The 25,723-nt window shown below is 43.5% G+C and overlaps 1 protein-coding gene and 1 pseudogene across 2 annotated transcripts in view; both read left to right on the top strand.

Annotated features, from left to right (window-relative positions):
- AGPAT5 (1-acylglycerol-3-phosphate O-acyltransferase 5) overlaps positions 1-17,637 on the top strand; it is a 39,070-nt gene extending 21,433 nt beyond the window's left edge. The window contains exons 6-8 of one of the 2 annotated variants that reach the window (XM_032468792.1): positions 9,742-9,903; positions 12,981-13,104; positions 15,186-17,637. In XM_032468792.1, the coding sequence (XP_032324683.1) occupies positions 9,742-9,903; positions 12,981-13,104; positions 15,186-15,411 (512 nt within the window). In that variant the 3' untranslated portion in view covers positions 15,412-17,637. The remainder of the gene's footprint in view (positions 1-9,741; positions 9,904-12,980; positions 13,105-15,185) is intronic. The other variant, XM_032468793.1, reaches the window with a different exon arrangement.
- Positions 1,650-9,097, top strand: LOC116660096 (annotated as a pseudogene).
- Positions 17,638-25,723: the final 8,086 nt, after the last annotated feature.

Genomic DNA, 25,723 nt, shown 5'->3' with positions numbered 1-25,723 from the left:
CATTTCCTGATGTGGGTTCAGGGAGGCTTCATGGAGGAGGAAGCACTTGGGCTGGGCAAGAAAGACTGTCACTGGGAAGAAGAGTTGATCATGGGGAGGGCTGCCTTTCAGTGGGAGAGGATGGCGTGAGTGCAGGCCTGGAGAAGGGAAATGTGACAAGGTGTTGACAAGGCGGGAGTGCTTTCCCCTGGCAAGACCAGTCAGCGTGGGGGGTGCAGGCAGTGAGAAACTGGAGGGTGCTCCTGGTGACTGGTGGGGAGGGCCCCGAGCAAGGGCAGTCAGCCAGTCCAGACGCACGTCCTGCTTCCCAGGGGTGGCCGGCTCTCCGAAGACGGGAGGGCGCTGCTTTTCAACAACTTTACCTTTACAGCCCTTTTCGGAGTGGTGGACCAATTCATTAATTTTAAATATACTCAGCAAGACAGAATTGGCCCTGAATCTTTTATTGTGTCTTGTCACTGGTCAAATCACTGGTTACTTGTTGAGGTATAATATATTTGCATGATGGAATGAGCATAATCTCAGATTATTGTTTGTGTGAAGAATAATAGAATTATTGTGTTTTCGCTTTGAAAGACTTCTGATTTCTCTTGTAAAATTTACGTGTGTGTGTGTGTGTATTCCTATTTAAATATTGACGTACCTTTTTCAAATGGGTAAAACAGATGTCTGTTTGCAAAAAGATTTATTTACTATGTTATTATTTATTCAGATTTGTAACTTTGTTACCAAGTCCAAGCCTGTGCCGCTCACGGCACTACAGGACAGTAAATTGAGAGAGGAGTTGTTGGGGCAAGGAATAGCAACTTTATTTGGAAAGCCAGCAGATCAGTCAGATGGTGGGCTGGTGTCCCACAGAACCATCCTACCCGATTTAGAGATCAGGCTTCCTTATACTAAAAGGAGAGAAGGGGTATGGCTGGTTATTGTAAACTTCTTGCCAGGAAGAATCCTTTGTTCTTGCAGCTGTCCACGTAGGTCTGGGCACAAAGTTCCTATAAACCTCCAACGAGACAAAAGGTATTCTCTGCTCTGAACTTCTCCTCTCTGTATTTGTGTACGTGTGCTGTCCCTGAAAGGCCAGCGCCTTGGGAACGGGCTGCCGTGTGCATCTCAGGCTGTAGGCCACGTTCTCCTACAAGAGGCGCAGAGCCCGCATGGCTGAGCACAGGCGGCAGCAGGAAGGCCAGAGACAAGGAGCACGTCCGACACGGAGTCACGCTTGTCCTTCGCCGTTACAGTCCCATGCAGGTTTTGGGGCCTGTGTTCGTCACCTCAGGCTGCCGTCCCAAGGCACCACAGAATGCGTGGCTTAAACAGCGGGCATTTATTTCCTCACAGATCTAGAGGCTGAAAGTCCAAGATTAAGGTGTCGGCGTGGCTGGCTTCTCCTGAGGCCTCCCTTTCTGGCTTGCAGACAGCCGCCTGCTCACTGACACAGCTTGCTTCTGTGTGCTCGCAGAGAGGTCGCAGGCATCTCTTCCTCTTGTTGTGAGGACATCAGTCCTGTTGGATTAGAGCCTCACCCTTACGACCCCATTTAGCCTGAAGTACCTCCCTTAAGGCCTCTTGGGATTAGGGCTTCAAAATTAGTGGGGATGGGGTTGGGTGTGTGTGGGGTGGTGGGACTGGACCGCACTTCAGTCCATAACAGGGCCTTAAATTATTTTTCTATGTGTAATTACATTTAATGCTAATATTTTATAATTCATCATTTAAAAAATAATTTAAGATGAGTATTTACCATATATGAATATTTTACCTTATATAAATTTAGTAGCTTACATATAGCTACTAAATTTTATTTTTAAAAATCCGCATTAATTTTGTAATGCTAAAACAAGTATTTTTAAGTAATTCTTAAAATGGCATAATAATGAGATATATTCTAGCTTTTAAACCTAATAACACCCTCATCACCAATAATTGACCATTATTGGTCTGTCATTTCCCTGTGACTTGTAGGTCTTTCTCAAAGTTATCAAAAGGGAAAAAAATGAAAAAGTTTGTTTTATGGACAAATAATTTTTAATTGCCAACTGTTCTTTCTTTAAATTATATAACTGGGAAGACTTGCTGTCCATTACGAGTGTGTTTTCTTGTGACTGTAAAGGTAATTCTTTCCCACCACGCACAAAGGAAATTGATTTGTGAGCGGTATAGCTAGAAAAAGTGTTTCCTGTTTTCTTCCCTCTTAGGTCACAACTAAATGAGATTACTTGAAAATAAAAAGCAAACAAACTTGTTTCTCCATCTGTTAAGCTAATTTTTCTTCAGGAAAATTGAAACTTAATAGCACTTGTTCATCTGTGATATGTTTTGCTTCAAAAAACATTCATTTTACTCCTAAGGTACACCTTCATTTGAATCTGACTTAAAAAGCAAATAGAAAAACAAACCCAAACCAACCTTTTTAATTGAGATTTTAAAAATTTGATACTTGTTTGCATGTTTAAGTCATTATGCTGTAAACCCTTCTTCAGTTTTCTGTTGACGGTGGTATTGGCTGGTCTAAGAGCTATGGGTGGAAGGTATAGGTGTCTCTGTCTGTTTTAACCCTAAGTGTTTCAAGGCCTTGATTATCACTGTTTCCTAGAAGTATCTTGCTTCGAAAACATACTAGGCACAAAATGTGTTGATTCCATATAAGAGTTGTTATTGAAGGTGTACCTGTGTTATCGTGTCATGAACTCTTACTGTTGTTCCCTTCAGAGTGAACGTGTTAATCATAAGTGATCATATTAATGATCTCTAAATTCCCTAATTACTTGAAGCTAAATGCTAGTCAATTTTAACACAACCTCTCTAGGACAAAAATTAAGATTTTAAGAGGTCTGAACTATAGGTAGAATCTTCAAAAAACTACTAAGCAAGGTATATATATTGAAGGCTGCTCAATTCTGTAATAGTACATGCAGGGAAAAGAGAATTGTCTTTTCAGAAATGCTGACGTGGAACTTTTCATTTAAGGAAACGGTGAAACATTTAATAAGAAGAGCTTCAACATAATATATAAATGTAAGAGAATTATATTGGATAGTAGTGGTATATAAGTACAGAATGATATAAATATGTAAATATAGTAGTACTATATACGAATAGTGTTGCAAGCTGGGAGGGTGTAGCTCAAGCGGTAGAGCACATGCCTAGCATGCCTGAGGCCCTGGCTTCAAATCCCTAGCACCTCCGCTGAAAAATCAAATAGATAAGTAAACCTAATTACCTCCCCCCTGCAAAAAAAAAAAAAAAGAATAGTATTGCATAAATACGAAGGATTTGGTATGATAGGTAAAAAAAAATTTCTTTAGTTGTGTTTCTAAAGTGTTTACGTGACCGGTTAGATGATTTTAATTTAAATCCAACAAACCTATCACAAAGTGACTTCTTCCCCGAGGCAGTTCATTTTTGGCCAGTTGTTGACCAATTATTGCTGTTGTGTGTGGTGAGGTGTCTGCTAATCTTGGCAGTGATTTATAGAGTGCTGTAGAAGGCTGCTTGTTCCAAGTAAGGCCACAAAAGGAAATCTCACAGGTCTCGATTACTGTTGAGTCAAAGACCACAGGTGGTTCAGGATATAAAAGCAGAAGAATTATGTTGGAAAACTACACTCAAACCTTACGTTCTCATTTATTCTTATATGCTTGTCATTTTTGAAAAAGAACAGGAATGAATAAAGGGAATGAGGAAGCTTTTGAATTATGTTTATAGTCATACTCAAGAAACCTGTTCTTCACTCTGCATATCAAGTCCTCCTCAATGTCTAAATTGCAGCTTTGGCCTCTTCTGTTTGTATAGCATGGCTCCAGCGGGCACCCAGGTCGGGTCCCAGCCTGGGGAGGGCGGCAGCAAGGGGCAGGATTTGTAGGTCTGGAAGTCCTGGGCTGGAAGGTCAGGTTACCAGCCACAGCACTCTGTAGGGCTTTGGACATACCAAATGGTCAGTGGTTTTGTGAGCTTTGTTTTACGTCTTTGAGGTCATTTCCATACCATTTACTCAAAAATTTTACCAGAATAAATATTACTATTTAGTCCTCCTACCTTTTCACACTCCTTCCAGCTGCCCTTTTGTGAATTCTTGATCTGCTCAAGCTGTGGTCTAAACTCCAAGTCAGCGGTTCTCTAACTGGTCCTGAACCAACAGCATCAGTGCTGTTCGTTTGGAAACTTGCTTGAAACCCAGGTTCTCAGGATCCATCCCAGACCTAAGACCGTGGACGTCCTCGGGCTGAGGCTCCGCCTTCCAGATGCCCCTGATGCTTCCTGAAGGTTTAGAACCACTGGTCTGAGTAAGACGAGTCATGTGCTTAACAGGTTAGTTGGGTCAGTGTTTTGCCCAGAACATGTGGGTCTAATATTTATTGGTAAACCTTCATTTTGTACTTCAGTTTCATGAAGAAAAAGAAAAACATAATAGCAGTTACTTACCCATTACAGACAACAGACGCAGGCGCCAGGAGGAGGCTGCCCGCCTGGGTCCTGTGGACACTTAGGCGCTGCTTTCCTAATTTAGACCTGTCTCAGTTATGGGAAGTGTTTCATCTGAGCTGACTTTCCTTGTAAGCACGTTTGTTGTTTTGCTTGCCAGGCGTTGCTAGGGGATTTGGACTCTCACGTGTCTAACTCTTCCTCCCGGCCCTGTTAAAGTGAGCTCCGCAGTGGTTTCCACCCCAGCGACCAGCGGGACGTACACCTGAAGTTTAGAGCTGTAGTAGTAGGGGGCACCCCTCTGTGGTGGCCAACCAAAGACCTAGAGTGTCCACGTTACTCAGCCAGATACATTACCGAGCAAGGTCTTTGTAGTTTTAAGGCTCTAGGATTTATGGGATTTGGCCTTCCTCCTTTGACTAGCACTGCCTAAGAACAGTCTCTTTTCTGGTTATCGCGGTGTGAGGCCCGATAGGCAGTGGGTCTCCCGCGACGCCCTGTGCGAGGTGGTGTGAGAAGCCCTGCCCAGGAACCAGTGGAAGTTTCGGGAGGCAATGGAACAGGTCAGCCTGGAGAACTGTGACCCTCAGGAGGACAGACACTTCTCGGACACCATCAGGCTGCCGCCCACTCCCTGCCCCAGGTTTTCCGTATGCAGAACGTCCTCGGGGACCAGCAGCATTGTGATGAGGCCAAGGCTGTGGCTCTCCCCAGTGTGGATGTCAAGGCTCTGAAGAGACTCAACAGGCGTAAGAACCTGGTTAAGAAGGCGGCCAAGAAGTATGATGCCTTTTTGGCTTCAGAGTCTCTGATCAGGCAGATCCCAAGAATCCTGGGCCCAGGTCTGAATAAGGCTGGCAAGTTCCCTTCCTTGCTGACCCACAATGAGAACACGTGGCCAGAGTTGATGAAGTGAAGGCCACGATCACGTTCCAGATGAAGAAGGTGCTGTGTCTGTTTGCCACGTGCCGATGACAGATGATGTGCTTGTGTACAACGTCCACTTAGCTGTCAACTTCCTGGTGTCATCGCTCAAGAAAATTTGGCAGAACATCCAAGCTTTGTATGTTAAGAGCACTGTGGGCAAGCCCAGCGCCTGTCCTAAGGCACAGCTTAATAAACGATACTGCCAACATTAAAAAAAAACCCTAAATGCAGAATGTTTTCTTTTCTTTGGAGACTTAATTGAATAAAAGTTATTATTGTATCTGAAGCATCACATAAACAAATTTAAGTGAAAAATGTCAAGTTAATATATGTAATATTAATAAACTTAGTATAGAAAGAACTCTTGCTAATTAGTAAGAAAAAGACATAAATGAGAAAAATGAAAAAAAGGTCATGAATTGGAAATTTTAGAGATTTGAATGATCCACACACATAAACAAATAGTCTTTCTCCCTTATAATCAAAGAAATACAAATTAAATGAGCACTCTGAAACAGGTCCACCTCGCAAACATTAAAAAAGAAAATTACTGCCGAGCGTTGGTCCAGATTTGGTGGAAAAGTCACACTTACCTGTCTGCTGGGAGCTAAGATGCATACTTGTTCTCTGTGGTGCTGCAACAAAGTACCATAGACGTGGTGTCTTAAAATGATACAGAGGTGTCCCCTTACAGCTCAGGAGGCCAGAAGTTTGAAACGGGTCTCACAGGCAAAAGTCAAGATGGGGTCCTAACCGTAGTTCTATCTGTACGCTCCCGGGGGGAAATCCATTTTCTTGCACAGGATCCAGTGTTGGGTTAATGCTCTGCTTTTACGGGCTCGAAATTGCACTGGGTCCTGCAAATTATGTAGCCAGTTCTGCCTCGAACCTCTTCCTTGCTCTTCCTTCCTCTGAGCCTGGGTTTTTGGCTTACCTCTGACCTCTCTTGCTTTGGCCCTTTGTTCACCTGTCAGGTTTGTCCCCACTTTCTTCTCCGAGCATCCACGTTGGTCTCTCTCCAATGCTCTCTCTTTCCTGAAGCTTTTACCAATCAGATGAGTGACTGAAAAAAAGAATCTTTAAGTGTGAGAAGTATTTTTGTATTCTGAGGTTATTTTTAGTCTCCTTTAGAATATTCTACCATGTACCATAGCTGTTTATTTCATTGCCTCATTAACCTCTAACCTGCATGTTTATAGTTCTAAAGCAGTGTCTTGTTAATAATTACTGAATAGAAAGGGTGCTGAACAAGACATTGTAAAGTCTTGTGATCTGTGTGACTTGGAGCAAATCATTTTCTCTCTCTGAGCCACAGTTACTTAGTTTGCAGGAGTCAAGTGAGATGATGAACGTGATGTAAAATTTCCTACGTGGATCAATAGAGATTTTCTATTCAATGAGTTTATCATTTGTTTATGTTTCCTAAATATAATACTGACAGCAAAGTTTCAGTTAGACCAAGCACCGCCACCGTGGCCCTCGGGCAGAAGCTTAGTCAGAAGGTAAAGTGTCATCAGTACCGAGTGGAAGTCGAGGAGACTGGAGATGGAAACCAAGTAGAGACTGGACAATGGCCAGGAAGAATGAACTAGACTAGCTGCCTGTTCTCTGCTTAGAGCTTGGGGGTTTTCTGTGGCTCCTGGAGGCGGTCAGGTCAGTAAGGCAGGCTCGAGCTCCAGCAGTCCATTATGAATGTCTGCGTTGGCATTCCAGTTGGTCTCTGTAGTGTTATTATGCAATTGGTTTTATATTAATGACCCAAGGTTTTGGGTTAGTGAGTGCCCTCTTCCCTGTTTGAAGACCGCTTGGTCAGAGACTGTAAATTGTTCCCTTTGTGGACTAGGGGAGTCCACGGGCTTGTAGGATTGTGAAGTGACTTCTGATCATCAAAGAAAAGCCAGATTCCGTGGGGAGGGTATAGCTCAGTGGTAGAGTGTGTGCCTAGAATGCACACAGTCTTGGGTTCAATCCTCAGCAGCTCCATTTAAAATTTAATTCATTAATAAAAGCCTAATTACTTCCCCACACCCCCCCCAAAAGAAGAAAAGCCAGATTCTACTCATTGGAGTGGTGAGGGAATCTTATATTATGCTAAGTCCTGGAAGATCAATAGCCCGTGTGTTAGTAAGTACACACAGAGAACAGGTCGCTGTTGTGTCCACACCTCCGCTGACCCTCTCTCTGCCCCTCCGTCCTACCACCCACTGAAAACACTGGTCCAGGGAGTGCGTGGCCTCCATTTGGTCCGAGTTTGGTCCCGTCTGGACGTTTCAGTGATTTCCAGTGAGCATGTTTGACCACTTCCTTCTTGAGACGTTTTCTTCTCTGGGCATCTGCGTCACCCCAGCCTCCTTATGTTTTTCCTTCCCATTGGCGCTTCCTTTTCAAGAACTGGTAGGTGAAAGCTGGAATGTGCTGGACACGGACTGGATCTAGAAAACGTGTTGATGGGAGCCGCCCCTCGTGCGTTCCTTGTCTCCGCTCTGCTTACGTCCTTCTGATGGGTTTTTCTTACTCGTCCGCCACCAAGCCAGGTTTTCCATGCCTTCATTATGACTCATTTTGGAGGAAGTATTACTTTTCTGTCTTCTTATTTTCTTACTAACTTACTTAGATTTTAAGAATTAATTGTTTTTACTGAATACCAGAGTGATTCTGTGGAACTATGGACTTAGTAAAACTGAGCAAGTTCCAATAGCAGAGAAGGCAGTATCAACTAATTTAATTGACAAATAAATGTTTCCCGGCATGGTATACTATTCAGATTTTTGTTATAAGTTTGTGAATAAATTAAACTGCTTCTGCCCTGGGGACTTCAGTCAGATACGCTGTTGTGGGAATCTGTTGCTTTCCCACACCACTCTGCATTTTAAAAATTCTTCTGCAGGAAGATCCCAACATGCGGTTGCTGTTCTTCCTCATGCAGCTGATTTTCCCTGGAGACAGGCAGTAGAAAATCCAAGTCGAGTTTTTTTTTCTCATCTATTTTCATGTCACTTCTTCAGAGAGCTACACTTTTCTGTTAAACTGTGAGCAAATATTCCAATCCAGGAAAAGGGAGGCAGCTGGAAATAGGAAGGAGAGAAGAACAAATTCTTAGCACTAGCAGGAATACTAATGAATACGTGATTAATTATTCTATATAAATTGCAGTAGTTTCTCAAAGAAGCTTTTAAAAGTGCATGTGTGTGTGTATGTATATTATGTGTGTGTGTTATATATATAAAATATACCCAAGAGAATTGAAATTCTATGTTCATACCAAAACTTGTTAATGTGCAGCTTTCATATGCAGTATGTATGAATGTTCATAGCAGCATTATTCATAATAGCCAAAGGATGAAAAGCCCAAATGTCTGTCCACTCTTAAATGGATAAACAGAATGTGGTATATCCATACAGTGGAATATTATTCAGCCATAAAAAGTAATGAGGTAATGATGTATGCTACAGTATGGAAGAACCTTGAAAACATTATGCTGCATGATAGAAACTAGACATAGTAGTCCACAATTCTGTGATTTCATTTATGTGAAATGTCCATAATCAGGAAATCCAAAGAGACGGAAAGTAGAATTGTGGTAGTGGGGAACTGGGGGGCTGGGAGGGTTGGGGGGTGGTATGTGCAGAGAAGGAAAGTGTGCAGTGTCCACAAAGGGTGATGAGTGTCTTTGGAGTGATGAAAATGGTCTGGAATTTGATAGTAGTGTTGGTGGTACAGCTTTTTGAATATACAAAAAAAAAACACAGGATCTTGTACTTTACAGTGGAGGATTTTATGGTATATGAATTTGATTTCAAAGGTTTAAAAAATTGTACTAAGAAACTAGATCTCCAGTTTACCCTAAAGGCATCAGGCCAGTGTTTTGTGGTATATAGATCACATCAGCCCTGAGTTCAGATATTATGCACAGTGGGGGTCGTTTGGGTAATCCCACCCCGTTTCTATTTGAGTAGAAATAGAACTGAAGGAATCATGGACTTGGAGTCAGAAGTTATGAATTGAACTCTTGAATCTTGAAGTGGCCATGGGCAAGATGCTACCACCTTTGTTCTGTTGCCAGAGATGAGGATCATGTGTTTGCTCTTGTTGGAGTTTCTGAGGGTATCTGAGATGCTGTAAGCTTCTTGAGTGTGGCTTTTCCAGCCCTTCCCTACAGTGTCTTGTATGTGTAGCTGTTTAATACACGTGTATTAAATAAATGTTGATTTAAATTGAGAAAGGCACATGAAAGTGCTCCCTAAACTGGAAGTCCTATAGAGATTATGGTATCAGTATATTCTGGTCTGTCTCTCAGTGGAAACTGAAAAACCATTTAGATGTTATATTCTGTTGTCAAGGTGTTTTGTAACTAATTTATGGCCACACTGAATCAACTTCTTTTCTAGGCCTTCCAGTATTAAAACATGTGCTGACACCAAGAATTAAGGCAACTCACGTAGCTTTTGAGTCTATGAAGGATTATTTAGATGCAATTTATGATGTCACGGTGGCGTTTGAAGGGACTGTGGACGACAAAGGGCAGCGGAAAGAAGCACCATCCATGGCTGGTGAGTCTGTTTCAAAGTCGGTCATATCAGTGGGGAGAGTGTAGCTCAGTGGAGAGCACGTGCTTAGCATGCACGAGGCCTGGGTTCAATCCCCAGTACTGCCACTTTAAAAATAAATGTATAAATAACCCTAACTACCTCCCCCCACCAAAAAGAAAAACAGAAAACAAAAAACTCTATCAAGTAGGTCATCTCTATTTACAAATGGATAGTTTGTTTTTTAAAAATTGGTAAGTGCACTCTACTGTATTACATTTACTTGGCAATATCTTCCAAGTATGTATACTTGTTGTCTTTTTTATGAATCTGTAACAGCTGCATTTCACTAGTCCTGCTAAGTTTGGTACTTCTTGGCTGTCACGTTAGTCCTTTAGACTTGCCCATTGTCATTGACTCAGCCTCTCTCTACCCGGGGGTCACACGTGAAAATGGAAAGGTTCAGACATCAAAGGAAGGAGTGAGGCGGAACGGCACGCACCTCGCAGTACTGAGGTGGGCGCTGATGGTCAGCGTGCATCTTCCTATGTACTTCTCACATAATATTTATGAAATCTAGTGTCACGCACAAGAAGGAAAACTGTTAAGTGTGATTTTTTCTTTCTTCAAACCTGTGCTAACTATTAAGAACCTTTGAGCTGTTGTTTACGTGTATGTCAGATACAGCAAGAAAAAAACAGGATTTTACATGAGCAGAATGTTTTTGTTAAGCATCACCAAAGACACTCATGATCGTTAGGGAAATCTGAACACGGGAGGGGGCAGCGAGGAAGTGGGGAGTTGCCGGCCCCGCCTCAAAGTGTCCGCAGCGGTGGGCCTGGCATCTCACCTGGAGCTAATGTGCCTGTCAGACGGCTTCTGTCAGTGGGAGCTCCGAAGGCCGATGTTCAAATACGCTCCAGACACAGAGAGAGTAGCTCCCAGAGCGGGAGGTCTGGGAGAGAGGACACGGGGTGGGCACTGAGGGGTAAGTGATGCAAAAACGGATCGTGGTGGGAGGAAGTAAGGCCTGCGGTAGCCACATCTGAAGTAAGAATGACTGTGAAGTATGAAGCTGAAGCTTTTTTTTTTTTCATTTTAAATGTGATTTTTTTGGTGTATATTATGCATCGAACAGTTTAAAAATCAAAACTATGTAACGTGCACAGTGGAACAGCTGGCTTTCCACCCTGCCCCCACTCGCCTGGCCTTGCCACCGCTCCTCCCCCGGCAGCCACTGTTCTTCACCTCTGGGGTGTGATGGGTGCAAATTTAATTGACTCCACTGCCCCTCCCTCTTATAAAAAAGGCGGCATATGATATATTTATTTTCTTTTTCAGCCAGTGAAGGAGTCATTGCCCTAGTTCACATTTGGAGACAGACTTATATTTAGTTATTCTACAACATTGCCAAACGTTTATCAGACATTTAAAAATAAGATTAAACATGTTTTTATTATTTATGACAACCAGTTATAATTCCCACAATAACTTTTTTAAAGTGCTGGTTTTATCACGTCCCCATGCAGGTCTGGCCTGCCATCCAGGGACTCCATGGGCAGTGTCCCCATGTGGGTCTGGCCTGCCATCCAGGGACTCCGTGGGCAGTGTCCCCAGGCTCTGGCCTGCCATCCAGGGACTCCGCGGGCAGTGTCCCTGTGCGGGTCTGGCCTGCCATCCAGGGACTCCGCAGGCAGTGTCCCCGTGCAGGTCTGGCCTGCCATCTGGGGACCCTGCAGGCAGTGTCCCCTTGTGGGTCTGGCCTGCCATCCAGGGACCGGCTCTCTGCCCTGAGTGCCTCCTTCACACCGTCTGCTCCTGCCCAATGCTGCCCAGGGGGAACTGGTTTGCTCCTTGTTACTGGAATCCTCCCGCGCCTCCATGCACGGCCTGTACTGGAGTGGGGGGTTGTGAGCCAGGCCACCTTTCCACGTGAGGCCCCTTCCCCCTCGTTGCCCCCATCAGGTCTGGGCTTTGTCTCCAGGGAAGGCCCCCACCGCCACCTGCTTTCTAGCTCACGTGGCTTTCCTGCTCTCACCCTCCCATGGCACACACTGCGGGCAAGGTTGGCACGTGGCGTGTGGGAGCTCCGTCTCCTCTCAGATTAGCAGTGCCTTACGGACAACGTATGAGCCACCATTTCTTGGAACACGTCTTGGACCACATTTCAACTTGAGATCAAAGGTCTCCACCTCCTGCTTCCCACCCACCCAGGGAACATAGTCTTCTCTTAAATCTGTTAGCAATATTTCCTTGTTCTCCAGGAATTTAAGTACATTATTATTCTCCTGTCTCCACAGAAAGCCACCTACCAAAAAGAGAATTTCCAGACTCAAAGGTCTTTGTTATCTTGAAATAAATCCTGACTTCATCCCTTGTGCAACCCGGGCTGACAAAGGACTGCTTTTTTTTTTTTTCAAATTAGCATGTTTTAGAAATTGTCATGATTTAGGGGCTCACGGCTATTCCAAAAAAATTTGGTTCCCAAACCAAGTAGAATATGTTAAAATACAGCAAGGACCAGGAAAGCAAGGAGCAGCAGGGAGTGGAGACCACTAGCAGGTCATGGGGGGGGGGGGCCTCCAGAGTGGGCTCCTGCCATGTAGACAGTCGTGCAGGCGGCCGTGTTCTGGCCCAGGCACGGGGAGCAGCAGTGACGACGTGTGACAAGCACTCGGCCTGGGAATAGGGGGCTGGGGGTCCCATGAAGGTGACTGGTAGGTCTGCTGTGGTTGGCATCTGGGGGGCCCTGCAGAGGATGGGTACATACTGTCAAGTCCAGCTGCCTGGTCCTTGGCTGCCTGTAGAATTCTAGGTTGTTGTATGAAAAGTAACATTGGATACTGTTTGATTTAACTAATGACTTTGATAATTGTGGAAGACTTGGAAATTATAATATGCTTTTCTACTGCAGCCTGAAACCCAAAACCACCAGTTTATCGTCTTCATTTTCTTTGAATTTATTTTGCTGAAAAGAAAAACTATACCTTTGTCTTCTGTACCTTTTCATCATTTTAAAACTGTTTAAACTTCATTTTCCTTGTTATTTTATGTAACTGTTTGTTCTAGAATAATTAAAATGAGATCTTTTTCTTTTATAGAATTTCTCTGCAAAGATTCTCCAAAAATTCATATTCACATTGATCGGATAGACAAAAAAGACGTCCCAGAAGAGCAAGTATATATGAAGAGATGGCTTCATGAGCGCTTTGAAGTAAAAGACAAGTGAGTAACAGCTCCAGCTCTTCAGAAACTTCAGTGCCGCTAAATCACTAAACAATTTGAAACGAATGTAAACAGTTCTGTTATCTTAAGAATGCTTTTTGGAGACTCAGGTCAAATCGCATTCTATGTTTCATCTGTTCACGTTTTAAACATTGCTGTTATGAGTCACCATGAAGGACCTTGTTAGGGGAAGCTGCTCATTTTTATTTACCACATTCAGTAGTTTGTGTAAGATGTCAAGTTTTTTAAAGAAGAGAGACACACAGAAAGCTTTGCACCATTGAGCTGCCCGAGGCCTGCGCTCCCAGGTCAGTGGGGAGGTGTGCCTCCTGAGGACAGGCCGCTGGGCCCGCAGTGCGTGGACAGTGGGCTGTGGGTTCCCCAGGACGGTGTCTGATGCGCATGCGGGGCTGATGCCGGTGTGTTTGTTAGAAGAGGAAGGAGCACATGACATTTTCAGAACCAAAACATCTTTTTGCTGTTAGCGTTTTGGGGCCGAAAACAGTTGGGTTGACCTTTTGTTTCTCCCACTAATAACTTGACTTCGGAGCAAGCTGTGGTGTTGGAGCTTGCGGGGGCTTACCTGTGAGTCACTTCCAGGTGTGTCTGGATGCCTGTGGGGTGAGGCGTGGCCTCAGGGTCACAGGAGGGAGTGACTGTGCTCTGTCTCTTGCTGAAGAGTGGTGGGAGCTGCAGGTGACCTCAGGAGAGCGTGTTACGTTTGATTTATACAAACTTCTAAAGGCAGAAGTTTTAGAGCTTTCTTTTCTTTTTAGGAAGATAAAAACGGGGTTCTGAGGTTTCGATATGATTTTTAGACCTTGCATTTTCTTGGATTTTCTTGGGTGTATTATTTATCTACTGTCTGTTTTGCTATCAGTGGAAATTTTATCCTTGCTAATACGTATCCTGGTTTTTGAAAGCTCTGTTTTAAATATCTACTTTTTATCCTCTTTTTGGAAAAAAAAATGGATCTGTTAATTATAAGACGCACCATTTAAATTTACTAAGACCACATTGAAAAGTATGGCTTTTTAAAGACTTAAAAAATACTTGCCAAGTTTCGTTCATGTTCAGAAATGTTACCTGTGTTTTATTCTCCTAATGTGCTTCTTCTTGGGAAAGTGCCATTGTTTCTCCGCCCCTTGTTGTATGACAGTACAATATTTCCTGACGAACCCTCCTGGATTAACTTTACAAGTGAGAACTGCTGAAAATGGACTGTGTTGAAAAGGAAACTGTATGAAGTGCGTGAACAGATTTCTGTGTTTCCCTGACTCTCCGTTGTACATGACAGTTCATTAACCCAGCCATTCAGTGCCACCCACATGGTTATGGAAGGAATTTTAAAAGTAGGACTTACATGCTTTGACATGAAAATCTGTTCTCAGAAAAAAACACCTGAACAATATGATTAGTATTTTGTGTTATAGGTGTTTGCATATGTTTAGAATGAGCCTGGACATTTGAAAACAGTGATTTTTCTGTAGGGAATGTGAGTTACAAGGCAACAGAAGGACTTTCCCTTTTTGTACTTTGAGATTTTTATATTGAGTATATTCTGCTATTATAATTTTACATTTGTTAAATAAGGTGGGAAAATGCATAAACGGTGCTATTTTGTCCTTTTACCTGCTCTTATAATAATAATACATATAATCTAATAATAATAAGGGCTTTTGGTAGGCAGCTCTCTGTGTAGGAACTGCGGATCTTTGACTTCTGATGGGACGGGAGCTGTGAGGGTGCAGAGGCGGAGAAAAAGCCCATGTGAGTCAGGTCGTTGTACAATTTTAAAGATCTAAAATTTTAAAAACAAAAACATCCCTATAAAATTACTTAAAGCCATCTGTTTTTAAATATTACATATAATATAATTCATATACACTAATCTGAGAGCATTTTAAAGATATTTTTGAGGTCTAGAAGCTCCAATTAAACCAAGTCCCTGGGTGTATCCTTATAAGGACCTATAACTTCTCCAGCACGTAATAGGCACCCAATAGATACTTGTCAAATTAAAGTACTGAAATGACTAACCCTGCAAGTTAAAACTTTTTTTTTTTCCATTCTGGCCATAGATTGCTTATAGAATTCTATGATTCACTGGATCCAGAAAGAAGAAACAAATTTCCTGGAGAAAGTGTTACTTCTAAACTAAGTCTCAAGAAGACTTTACCATCACTCTTGATCTTAAGTGGTTTGACTGCTGGGTTGCTCATGACCGAGACCGGAAGGAACCTGTACGTAAAGACGTGGATTTATGGAAGCTTGATTGGCTGCTTGTGGGTTAGTATTAAAGCGTAAACAAGCAGCTGCCTCCGGGCAGCGGGATGTGCCGCGCTATTTATTATTGGCGGCTGCACATAACCTGCGGTTGTTCCTGAATTTAATGAGAAGTGTAAATAAAGCCTTGTTGACTGAACATTGGATAAAATAGAATTTCTGACTAAAGCCAATATGCATTTGGTCTTGGGCAAACATACACGGCTTCACAACGTTAGTGCGGAAGCTGCCGGAAGGGAAAAGATAAGCAGAGTTTGTGTGACACTTGGCATTTCCTATGAACTAATGTCAACTCCAGACGACTGTTAGGACTGTGCACTTTGTTATTGTCTTGTCGTTCAGATAGCTGCCTTCAGGAACGTTAATTTGCAGTGTATGTCACCGTGTTTGTTGTTTTCAATTTTTCACAACTCGACTGGTCCAAACTCTTATCACTAAACTATTTAGTATCCTGCAGCTGTGTAATATTTTGCTTTTTGCTTAATTTCTCCAAGTCAATGAAAGATGCTGTGGGTAAGTCTCAGGAGGACGTGAGGAGAGGGCCGAGAAGTGTTCGCGGGCGGTCTGGTCAGCACGCGCTTTTATCGTCCCGGGGTATTAGCTGCTTTCACGTTCTATTTGCAAAGTAATTAGCATTTCTAATATTTATTGAAATTGCTTCGTTTGCACACCCTGTACCCTGTACAAAAGAATAATGTATAAAATACGAGAATTAAGTTTAAGCCAATATTGCGGCCCTGATTCATTGCAGCCGAACTTTAAATTGCTCAGCTTTTTCAAGATTGAAGCCAAGCTCCCGGGACTTCACAACATTTGTGCCATAAGTACTTGAAAACCTTAATAAGGCGTCCTGTTACTTTTAGATCAAAATAATCAGCGTGAGCCTTTGTTGGAGCCAAGATGGTGGGAGCTCTCACACACGTGACCCAATTTCCTAGCATGAGCCTTTCGCCTGGTTCTCTGGGTTTAGCAAAACATTTAATCCAGAAATCATGTTTTCTGTCACCATTTCCGCTGTACGCAAGTCCTCTTCCCCCCGCTACCCGGCAGCAGCGCTGCTGGGTCGCTGGCTCCCTGGCTCCCCGCGCGGCCAGCGTGTCCTGCTGCGGAGCTGGATCACTTAAGTGCCCGTGAGCCAGCTCACCGGCTGTGGCAAAGGCGTTTTGCATTCGTCTATGTCAAGAAATCACCTTCCTCAAGCCAGTGAAATACAGACTTAACCCACCAGGACGGAGTGAATTTGTTTAGTTCCCATGAGTATTAATGGAGCCATACAGTTAATCTGTGTCACCTCAAAAGAAGAGCTGTGTTTCAGGAACCCAATCACACAATTTTTAGTCATGGAACAATATATCCCCTGGAAGAGGACTTTTCTAAAAGTGTGATCTGCTCTATTTTTATGTTACAATCCAAACTTGATAGCTACTAGTCCTTTAAGATAACATTTCTGCTTGTTGGTAATGGATTTTTGCTGCAAAATTATATCAGTGTCTCAGATGCAACACACCAATTGAATCATGATAATCAAAATGGAACTCATAGTTAAGGGAAATTGTGTCGAGTTTTCCAGAACCAGAGTCAGCCATTTCAAGAACTGGGTGGCAGGGACTGGTTTGTGTGCGTTAGTGTGCACACATTTTCACACATTCCCACGGGATACAGTTGGCCTAATTATGAATGGGGCTGTAGGTAGAACTTACGAAACATGTTCTCATGCCAAACTGCAATTTTCTCTTACTTGTAAAGTTCACTTTAGATCAATCCATGTTGTGTAACTTACTTTGAGTGTCATGGACATGCTCTAAGTTTAAATTTTAAGCAGCAGTCCCACTGGAACGATGTTGATTGTAAGTGAGTTGGAGAAGGCAGAGTGAGTTGCATAAGATCACTGGAACATCGTGTTTCTTGTAACCATCCTTATATTTGTCTCATAAAAGGTCTATAATATATTTGTTTAAAAATTTTGTATCAAAATATTTGGAAAATTAGAAGCTTCTTTTTAACATGTATTGATATGACTTGAATTACTATTTTCTGAAATTAAGAGCCCTGTGTCTACCTATAAATCATTTCACATAGATATCATTTAAGCTTTTGTTTGTGCTATTTTTATTGTTGATTTACAGCTTAGTTATTACTTGGGTTTCCTTTAAAAGAATGCAATCAGCGTGCATGCTTTTATGTTTTTCACAAAAGGGTGTTTGGATGAAAGTAAAAGAAAAAAATAAAATCTTTCACTGTCTCTAATGTCTGTGCTATTAATGTTTTGCAACCCTCAAAATTCACCAACAGTCTCCTGTTACATAAAATAGGCTTCATGACTGGCCCTGCATTCTGAACATATAAAACTACAGTAGTTTGTCAGAAGTATAGAGCACGTTTTTAAAAAAAAATATATTAAAATACTCAAAATTGTGAAGCAGTATATTAGTTTGGTTATATAAATTCATCCATATGTTTTACAAAGTATATGGCGAATATGAATTGCTTACTAATTCTGTGATTATTAGGATAGCTCACTGAAACATGTCAGATGCCTAAAATCAGCCAGGTTAGTGGGTAAAGTGCCAGTCTGACTAATCTTTACATCACACATACTAGTGATTTCTTTCATTTGTTTCACTTCCACGTGATTTTTTTTTTCATTTAGAATAACAATTTCCTTTATAGCCAGATTGTGCAGACTTTGTTTCTTTTGTAACGTTACGGGTTTTATACTTACCTTCACTGACTAGGTCTATGTCAATAAAGCGATCTAAATAAATTAACTGTTAAAACTAAGAAATTTGCCCGTCAAGTATAGTCACAAAGTAACTGCCAGATGTATATCAGGTGCACATTTGTGAAAACAGAGAAATGTGTGTTGTAGTAGTATTTCATGATCTCATGTGTACGATTGAAAATCTATATAGTAGAGGTAAATTTTAACCTAATAATATTTGTTGAAGTGTTAGGTGGAGGGAACGGCCATCTGAGCACATATTCCGGACATCACCTAGTAGTAACTTACAAATCTTTGCTTATAAGTAGGAATTGGGGGGAGGGGCAGTTTTTATTAGTTACAGATACTTTCAGATTAAAGACTGGCTACCTTGGAGTATTATGTTACCATTTAGTATAACTGGCATTATAAACACACTGCATTAGCCTAACATCCAAGCGTTAGAATGAAAATCCATACTTGGTCAAACCGTTACTGAAAACTCAGATATTTGATATTACATAGGTAAAATCTCCATGTGATTCGACTGAATCTAAAACTTGCTGTTCAGACACTTCGAGGAGCCGTGTATGCAATCACTAAGGTATTTAGGCTTAGAGGAGTTAAGACTTGACATTATCCCCAGGATTTCATTGACACCTTCTCCAACTTGAGGGCGATAAAGTAACCCCATTCCCTCTATCAACTAGGGAGTCATTCTTGGGGTACTCATGCATGGGGTCAAAGATTTCCTAGTTATTATCCTGAGCAGGAAAAAAAAAAGCTGTTGTTCAGAAAGCCACTATAAATAGAAAGCTCAGTCATTTCTACCGTGTTGAAGGAAATTTGATATGTGGGGCAAGCTCTCAGTAAATGTTTACTGATGGTGACGAGACAGGTCGGTATTCCATCCAGATCAGGGATGGTTCCTGATCTTACATGTGAATGTGTAAGAAAGACATGTTCTACAGTTTCATGTTTATAAATCTTGACATCTGAAAAAACAGAGGAAGAAGAAGCTGCTACTGTTGATAGTCTCCTGTGTCCAGCAGGAGAGAGTATTTACTAACAGTCTTCTCTCCTTACAGAATGTTCAGAATAAATTCTGACATCTTCTTGAGTTTATTGGTGCTAATGCTCAACAAAAAAGGGGAAGATATAAATCTCAAAAGGTAGTTATTTGGTGATACATGTAACGATAAAAGATGTGTTTGGTGATAGTTCTTTCATATATATGTGATATATATGTATTGTTTTGTTGACAAATATACCTACAGAATACTATATATTATTTTAAAAGCTCATTTTGTCATGATACTTGCCAAGACGTGTAGCGTGCTTACAGGGTGTCAGGCAGCTTGCTGACCTCTGGACACTGTCTCATCCAGTCCTCATAACAGATCCCGGACTGCAGGGTATCTTGGTTCTTGTTGAGAGCAGTGAGTCTGCAGGCAGACTGCCAGATTTTGAGTCCTGATTTTGCCACTTGGTGTTTGATTGGGCAAGTTATTTAAAATTTGTGACCCAATTATTTTCATCCATAAAAAATAGCAGTAATAATCGTGCTGCGGACTCAGGAAGTCCGTGCGTCTGAAGCACCGTATGTCGTGCGGGAAACGCAGCAGGTGCCAAATAAGTCTCGTTCCTGTAATTCTCCTCCCGCTCGCAGTTTTACCGATGAGGAGATTGAGGCTCAGAGTTCAAATAAAATACACAAAGTCACATAACTAACACTTTCGGCAGAAAAAAGTACTCCTCTGCTTCGTGAAGATGTAATGCAGTATTTCAAACTACCTAAGTGCCTTCAACTTAAGTCATGGCCATAATCACAGTTATTTAAAGATTACATGTTTTTGAAATCTAGATAAAATAATACAGGGATTCAAAAGGAAAAATTCTCCATCTTTCATAAGAAAAATCTCATGGTCTCTGCAGATTGGTTCCACATTGGTCCTGAGGGCTGAGGAGATGCCCGCCCCCAGGAGCTGGCAGCACAGAATCCTTCCCACGCTTGGTGAAGGTGACGTGTAGTGGCAGGCCCGGAGGTTGTCCCCGTAATGGCAGGGTAGTGTTCGAAATTGTCCAACTTAAGTCCCTTACTAAGGGAGACCCCATACTGTACGATAATCTGCTTTGTCCCTATACGTGCATAATCTTAGACAAATTACCTTCCCTGTTTGATCCCTCCTTTATCTGTAAAATGAAGTGAATACTTACCTCATGGAGTTTCATTAGAGTCCAATGAGGTAATAGTTGTAAGAGTGCATTCGTATATGAAGCTCATGAATGTGAAGAGATTGTTCCAATTCTTCCTAAATCATTTCAGCTTTACTTACTGTCTGTAATGTGTGAATAAATAATTATTTTCTGACATGTTTTGGAACTGAAACCCATAATTCTTAGGAATATTTATTAGTAAACTTTTTTTCAGTCATTCCGGATCATATTTATGTTGTGTTCTGTCCGGGCATCCTTGAGTTACTTTCCTTCTGGGTCACAGGTCAGACTCTTAATTTCCGCACCGTTACCAGTCTCATCTGTTCATGACTGTCCTGTTCTCTCTCATTTGCACCCATGGTCTCTGAGGTCCTTGGAAGTTTGTTTCAGGGAAGATGACAGAGAAAGTTGTGTTTTTCTCACCCACCATCCCATCATCGGTCAGAATGGAAAACAGCAGTAAACGCTATGGGAGAACATTTCTTATCAGTATGATGGAAGCCAGGATGAAGAAGGGAAGAACCCACCGTAGAAGGAAGAACATTTTCAGACTGAGTACCAGTTGAAGGAAAGGAGAATTTCTGCGTCCGGCTGCCGTGCACCGCATGTGAGGAGCTGACCGAGTGTGTCCTGGAACCCAGAACGTGTCCAAGAAATACCTACAGGCTTTGCGTTTGCCTGCTTCAGCTGGGGTGGTTTTATTCTTGATGGTGGTGGTGGTGGTGGTGGTGGTGGTGGTTAAAGTTTGACCTTCTAGTTGAAAGGAAAAACAACTAGCAGTACAATTATTGTCACTTAAGGACATCTGGGGTTATAGTTAAGTTATTGTTCCGCAGGTTTTCTAAACCCACAGCCGGCATTGCACCCACTCACCCCACATCACTGAACACCTGCCAGGGCTGAGCTAAGTTACTTCCAGAGGGGCCTGCTTAGGGCGTAAGGAAAGCTGGTGAATCCAGCAAAGCCAAAGACATACTAGGAGATAGGTGCCCCTGGGCGTGGTCACCCTGCCACGCCCCTCCTTCAGGTTTCGGCAGAGCACGCTGCTCAAAGGACCTGTGTGGACCACAGCTGCGGGTGACGCCATCCATCACTGGCGTGTTCTCCTGAGAGGCAACTCTCACCTGGAACCAGGAGTAAAAGCAGTTGCTACCCTGACTTAGGGGCACCCAAAGATTCCAGCACCTCAGGGTCACAGCACGGACAACTGTCAGTTACATGCTGCGTGTCTCTTGGAAGAGTGGCTTTGTGTTGTCCAGATGGGGGAGACCAGGCCCTTTAGTGTTCATTTCTGTCTTTGAAACCTGCTGCTTTGGGGAGGGGTGGTGGGGTAAGGGGTAAGGGCATGGATTCCGGAGCCAGGCTACTGGGGCTTTGAGCCCTCCTGCCCCTCGCCAGCTCGGTCCGCTTCCTAAGCTCCGTGCAGTGGTTCCCTTAATTACAAAATAGCAGTGATTATGATGGTACATCCTCATCGGGTGGTTGTGAGGATTCATGCAGTAACCTGTGTAAAGTTCCAGGATGACAGAGGTCCTTGTACCGCGCCTGGCACGTCCTAAGCGCTGTGTTAGCTGTGTTACTAGTGTTCTGAGAACTCAGTGCCACGACCCAGGTCACCGCCCCTCTTCCCTGCAATCCCAGTATCCAGTGGGCCGCTAAGCCATCCAAAAGTCTCTTATACCTGGGCTTTCTGTTTTAAACCATCTCAATTACTTTGTCCACATACACGTCCATACGTGGATCTGCCTTCCACTAGAACTAGCAACAGTCTTGTTTCAGGTTTTCGGTTTGTTGGTCTAATTTGGCATATGACAAGCACAAATTCGACATCATGACGTGAAATAACGTGCATTAAAAAGATCAACCCAACAACGTATCCCCCTCTTCTGCGCTAATGTCTTTCTTCTTTTTCTTCTTTTGTTTGTCTCTGTATTCCCTCCTCTCTCTGTTTCTAGAAATTGAGATAAAGAATTTTAGATTCTGATCTAAAATGAAATAATCCAGCACAAAGCATCCTTCCACGTGTCCCTGTGTGGGACAACTCTGCGCTTGTCCTTAACTTGCTCTCATTCCCGCGTGCACTCAGGTTCCTGCTGGTTCCCTGACCTTTCTGATTGTGTTGCTTCTTTTCCTGAGATACTTTATTACTGACGGCTGGCCCCGCTCTCCCATGCATATGTGTCTGCAATTATGTTTCTGTTGGACAGACTGGTCTACAGGATGACAGAGGTCGGGGGCTTGTGGGTCCTGAGACTCCGCCACAGTTCCCTGCATGTCCGGGAAGTTTGTGTAATTCACTCAATAGATAGAATTATTGGAAGTGTCTGTCTGCTGTTGCATCTGCTTATAATGAAGAGCTTAAGTTGTGTTACGTCTGTCTGCTTTGTTCATTCTTCCCAAAGGAAATTACTTGGTTTGAATCGTGTTGAAAGGCAGTGTGTTTATTAGTGGCCTCAGAAGACACATTAAAAATGTTGAATGCCAACAGCAAAAGAATGAGACTTTTTAACAAGGTTGCAGTTAATTCCGAGAAGTGCATAGGAAACAAGATAATCCTCCCCACCGAGTTGTTAGAAGAATGCTCCTGTAATCTAGTAAATAATGTGGACGCTGTAGGTTAAGACTAATAGTTACTAGATTGCGCAGTTGGGAACCTTGAGTTGGAAAAGCCAAGGAGGGGGAGGGGACTCACTGTAGAGAAGCGACAGTGACGGGAGAGGACCTGGATTCCGATCTTGGAGGCAGAGGGGTGAGGGGTGGTCTCCTGGTCCCCCGCCCAACGGACTGTAATCATCAAATGTTGATGGGGCTTTATTATAAGGATATAGGATAAAGAAAGAATGTACAGGATAAAGAAAGCTTACATATGAAAGAAATATGTGTGCTTATAAATATATGATTTACCACTGACGGTAAGGATTTTTCAGGCAATGCTGAATCACCTCTCTTTACATCTTCAGTGTTGAACCCAGGATCTGGGGAACCTCCCCTTCACGCTCTTTGGGCTGGTGACCCACTACTCGATTCAGCGGCACAAAAAACTCTTTAACCAACCTCTGCCCCGACGCCTCCCAGTTAACTTGGAGGCAGCTGCCTTTGACACGTGGCTTACTCTTGCGTTCCCTAATTTCCGCGTGTGCCCGATTACTGCCATTCTTAACACCCTGTAGAAGGCTTTACGTGCTAACACGTAGTCAAAGATGTGCTATGTCTACCTGTCTCCGCCGGACCAGGGTAACACCGGGACTTTACGTAACAATGTTTAATCAATAAAGTGTCTCATAGCTGACAAAATTCTCAAAGTATCAGCCATGCCCGTATGCCAATAAAAGCTCCATTTGTAGTAATTAGAATAGCTCTGTTACTGAGTATTTGCCATCTGATAGACAGTGTACAAAGTGCTTTTCATACATTCTACTTAAATTCTCACAATAACCCTGTGAAGCAGATGGTGGTCCCGCAAGGGTCCTGTTCACAGGGATGACTATTTATGAGATGGGGGTCAAGTGAAGTGTGACAGAGCAGGAAGGACCTCCGTATCCAGCCCCTTCCCCATGATTGTTTGCCACCCCCTGGTGGCCACTTAATGGCAGGATGGCGCTTCACCGTCCAGGACAAAGACCTGGCGAGAAGCGGCTCGCTCCGCGGAAGACCTCGGGCCCCGCCACGCCCAGGTTGCTGCCACACACGTTTGGAGACAGCAGACGGGTTGCCGGCATCCTCCCTCCCTGCGCCCACTCGAAGGGCTTCACCTGCAGTCAGCTGCCCTCTGCCCACTCCTGGCCGTGTCGCAGCCCTAAGGATGTCGTCCCTCTGCTGGCCTGTGTGGCCCCCACAGACCCACACCTGGCCGTCCTCCCTGGGGACTGTCTTCTCCTCTGGTCTCAGCTGCACACACCTTTGGGTGAGGTGTTTGCAACATCCTCATTCACACAGATGGGCAGTGAGTGGGCAGCAGTGACTGTGGCCCAGTGTCTTGGTTAGATGTGTTTGTGGTCCCCAAACTCCAGGCCCTTTCAGGTGAGGAACCATCTCTGGAGGCCAGTGGATAAACACTTGGTGGACAAACCTTCGGGGACCCCGAGGGACCTGCACAGCCAGACGCCAGCCTTGGAGTTGAGTGGACGGCACAGAGGTGCCTGTCAGGTGAGCCGGAGGCCATGTGGGTAAGAGCCTGCCTGGGGTCACCCCCTCCTAGAGCCCTGGACCCGGGTCTCTGCCTGTCTGTCCTGTGCCGTGTGGGCCGTGGGGACAGCGAGGAGGGAACAGAGGCCTCAGCCTGACTTGGGATGGAGGGTCCATGCTCATATCTGCCCGATGGGACCCTAGGCCCATAGGATGGTGCTCCTATACGAGAGACACCAGGGGTACATGTGCGCAGAGGAGACCCCATGTGAAGACACAGAAGATGCCCGTCTGCAAGCCAAGAACTCAGGAGAAACCACTCCTTCCTGCACCCTGATCTTGGACCTCCAGCCGCCAGAACTGGGAGGAAGTGCCTCTCTGTTGTTTAAGTCCCCAGACTGTGGCACTTTGTCACGGCAGCCAGAGAAGACCAACAGAGATCAACAAGGAATCACGGCTGGGCTCAGAGCCTCCCCGTCCAGCAGAAGACCCTGGCACCCGAGACGCACCTGGCCCATCAGAACTGCAACGTGCTTCCCACTGATGCTCCACTCCAGCTCCGTGCTGCGGGGCCAGGACACCCTCTCAGCCAGTCGAGTATACATGGAACCTGTCTAGACAAGTGAACTGAGATGACCTTGAGGCTTTTAAATCTCCCTTCCATCCTATCATTGCTAGAATCTATATACTTCTTACTGTTGACATTCTAATAGCAACTCAACAACTCTCTCTCCATCTTGAGATCTCTTAAGGTCCATTACAGGAGAACGGTCACTTAGCAGAGTCTCCGAGGACTGACTTCTCCGTGCTGTTCTGAGGGTCATCTGTGTGAGCTGAAGTAGATGCTTTTGGGGGGAGTGATTTGTAGGGTGTTTTTTTCATTGTCTTAGTCTTTGAACAGCTGAGAAAGATTGGGACTTGGATTGCATTCCCCTTTCCCTTGGCCTATTATGTACTTTATCCTTGGCAAAGTACAGCCATAAAAAAGAATGAAATCATGCCATTTACAGCAACATAGATGGACCTGGAGATTGTCATTCTAAATGAAATAAGCCAGAAAGAGAAAAAAAAATACCATATGATATCACTCTTATGTGGAATCTAAAAAAAGGGAAAAAATGACACTAATGAACTCATCTACAAAACAGAAATAGACTCACATACATAGTAAACAATCTTACGGTTACCTGGGGAAAGGGGGTGGGAAGGGACAAATTTGGGAGTTTGAGATTTGCAAATATTAACTACTATATATAAGAATAGATAAAAATCAAATTTCTTCTGTAGAGC

This window comes from Camelus ferus, chromosome 26 (assembly GCF_009834535.1).
Source record: "Camelus ferus isolate YT-003-E chromosome 26, BCGSAC_Cfer_1.0, whole genome shotgun sequence".
Taxonomy (NCBI): Eukaryota; Metazoa; Chordata; class Mammalia; order Artiodactyla; family Camelidae; genus Camelus; species Camelus ferus.
This window is presented reverse-complemented; position numbering and strand designations above follow the sequence as displayed.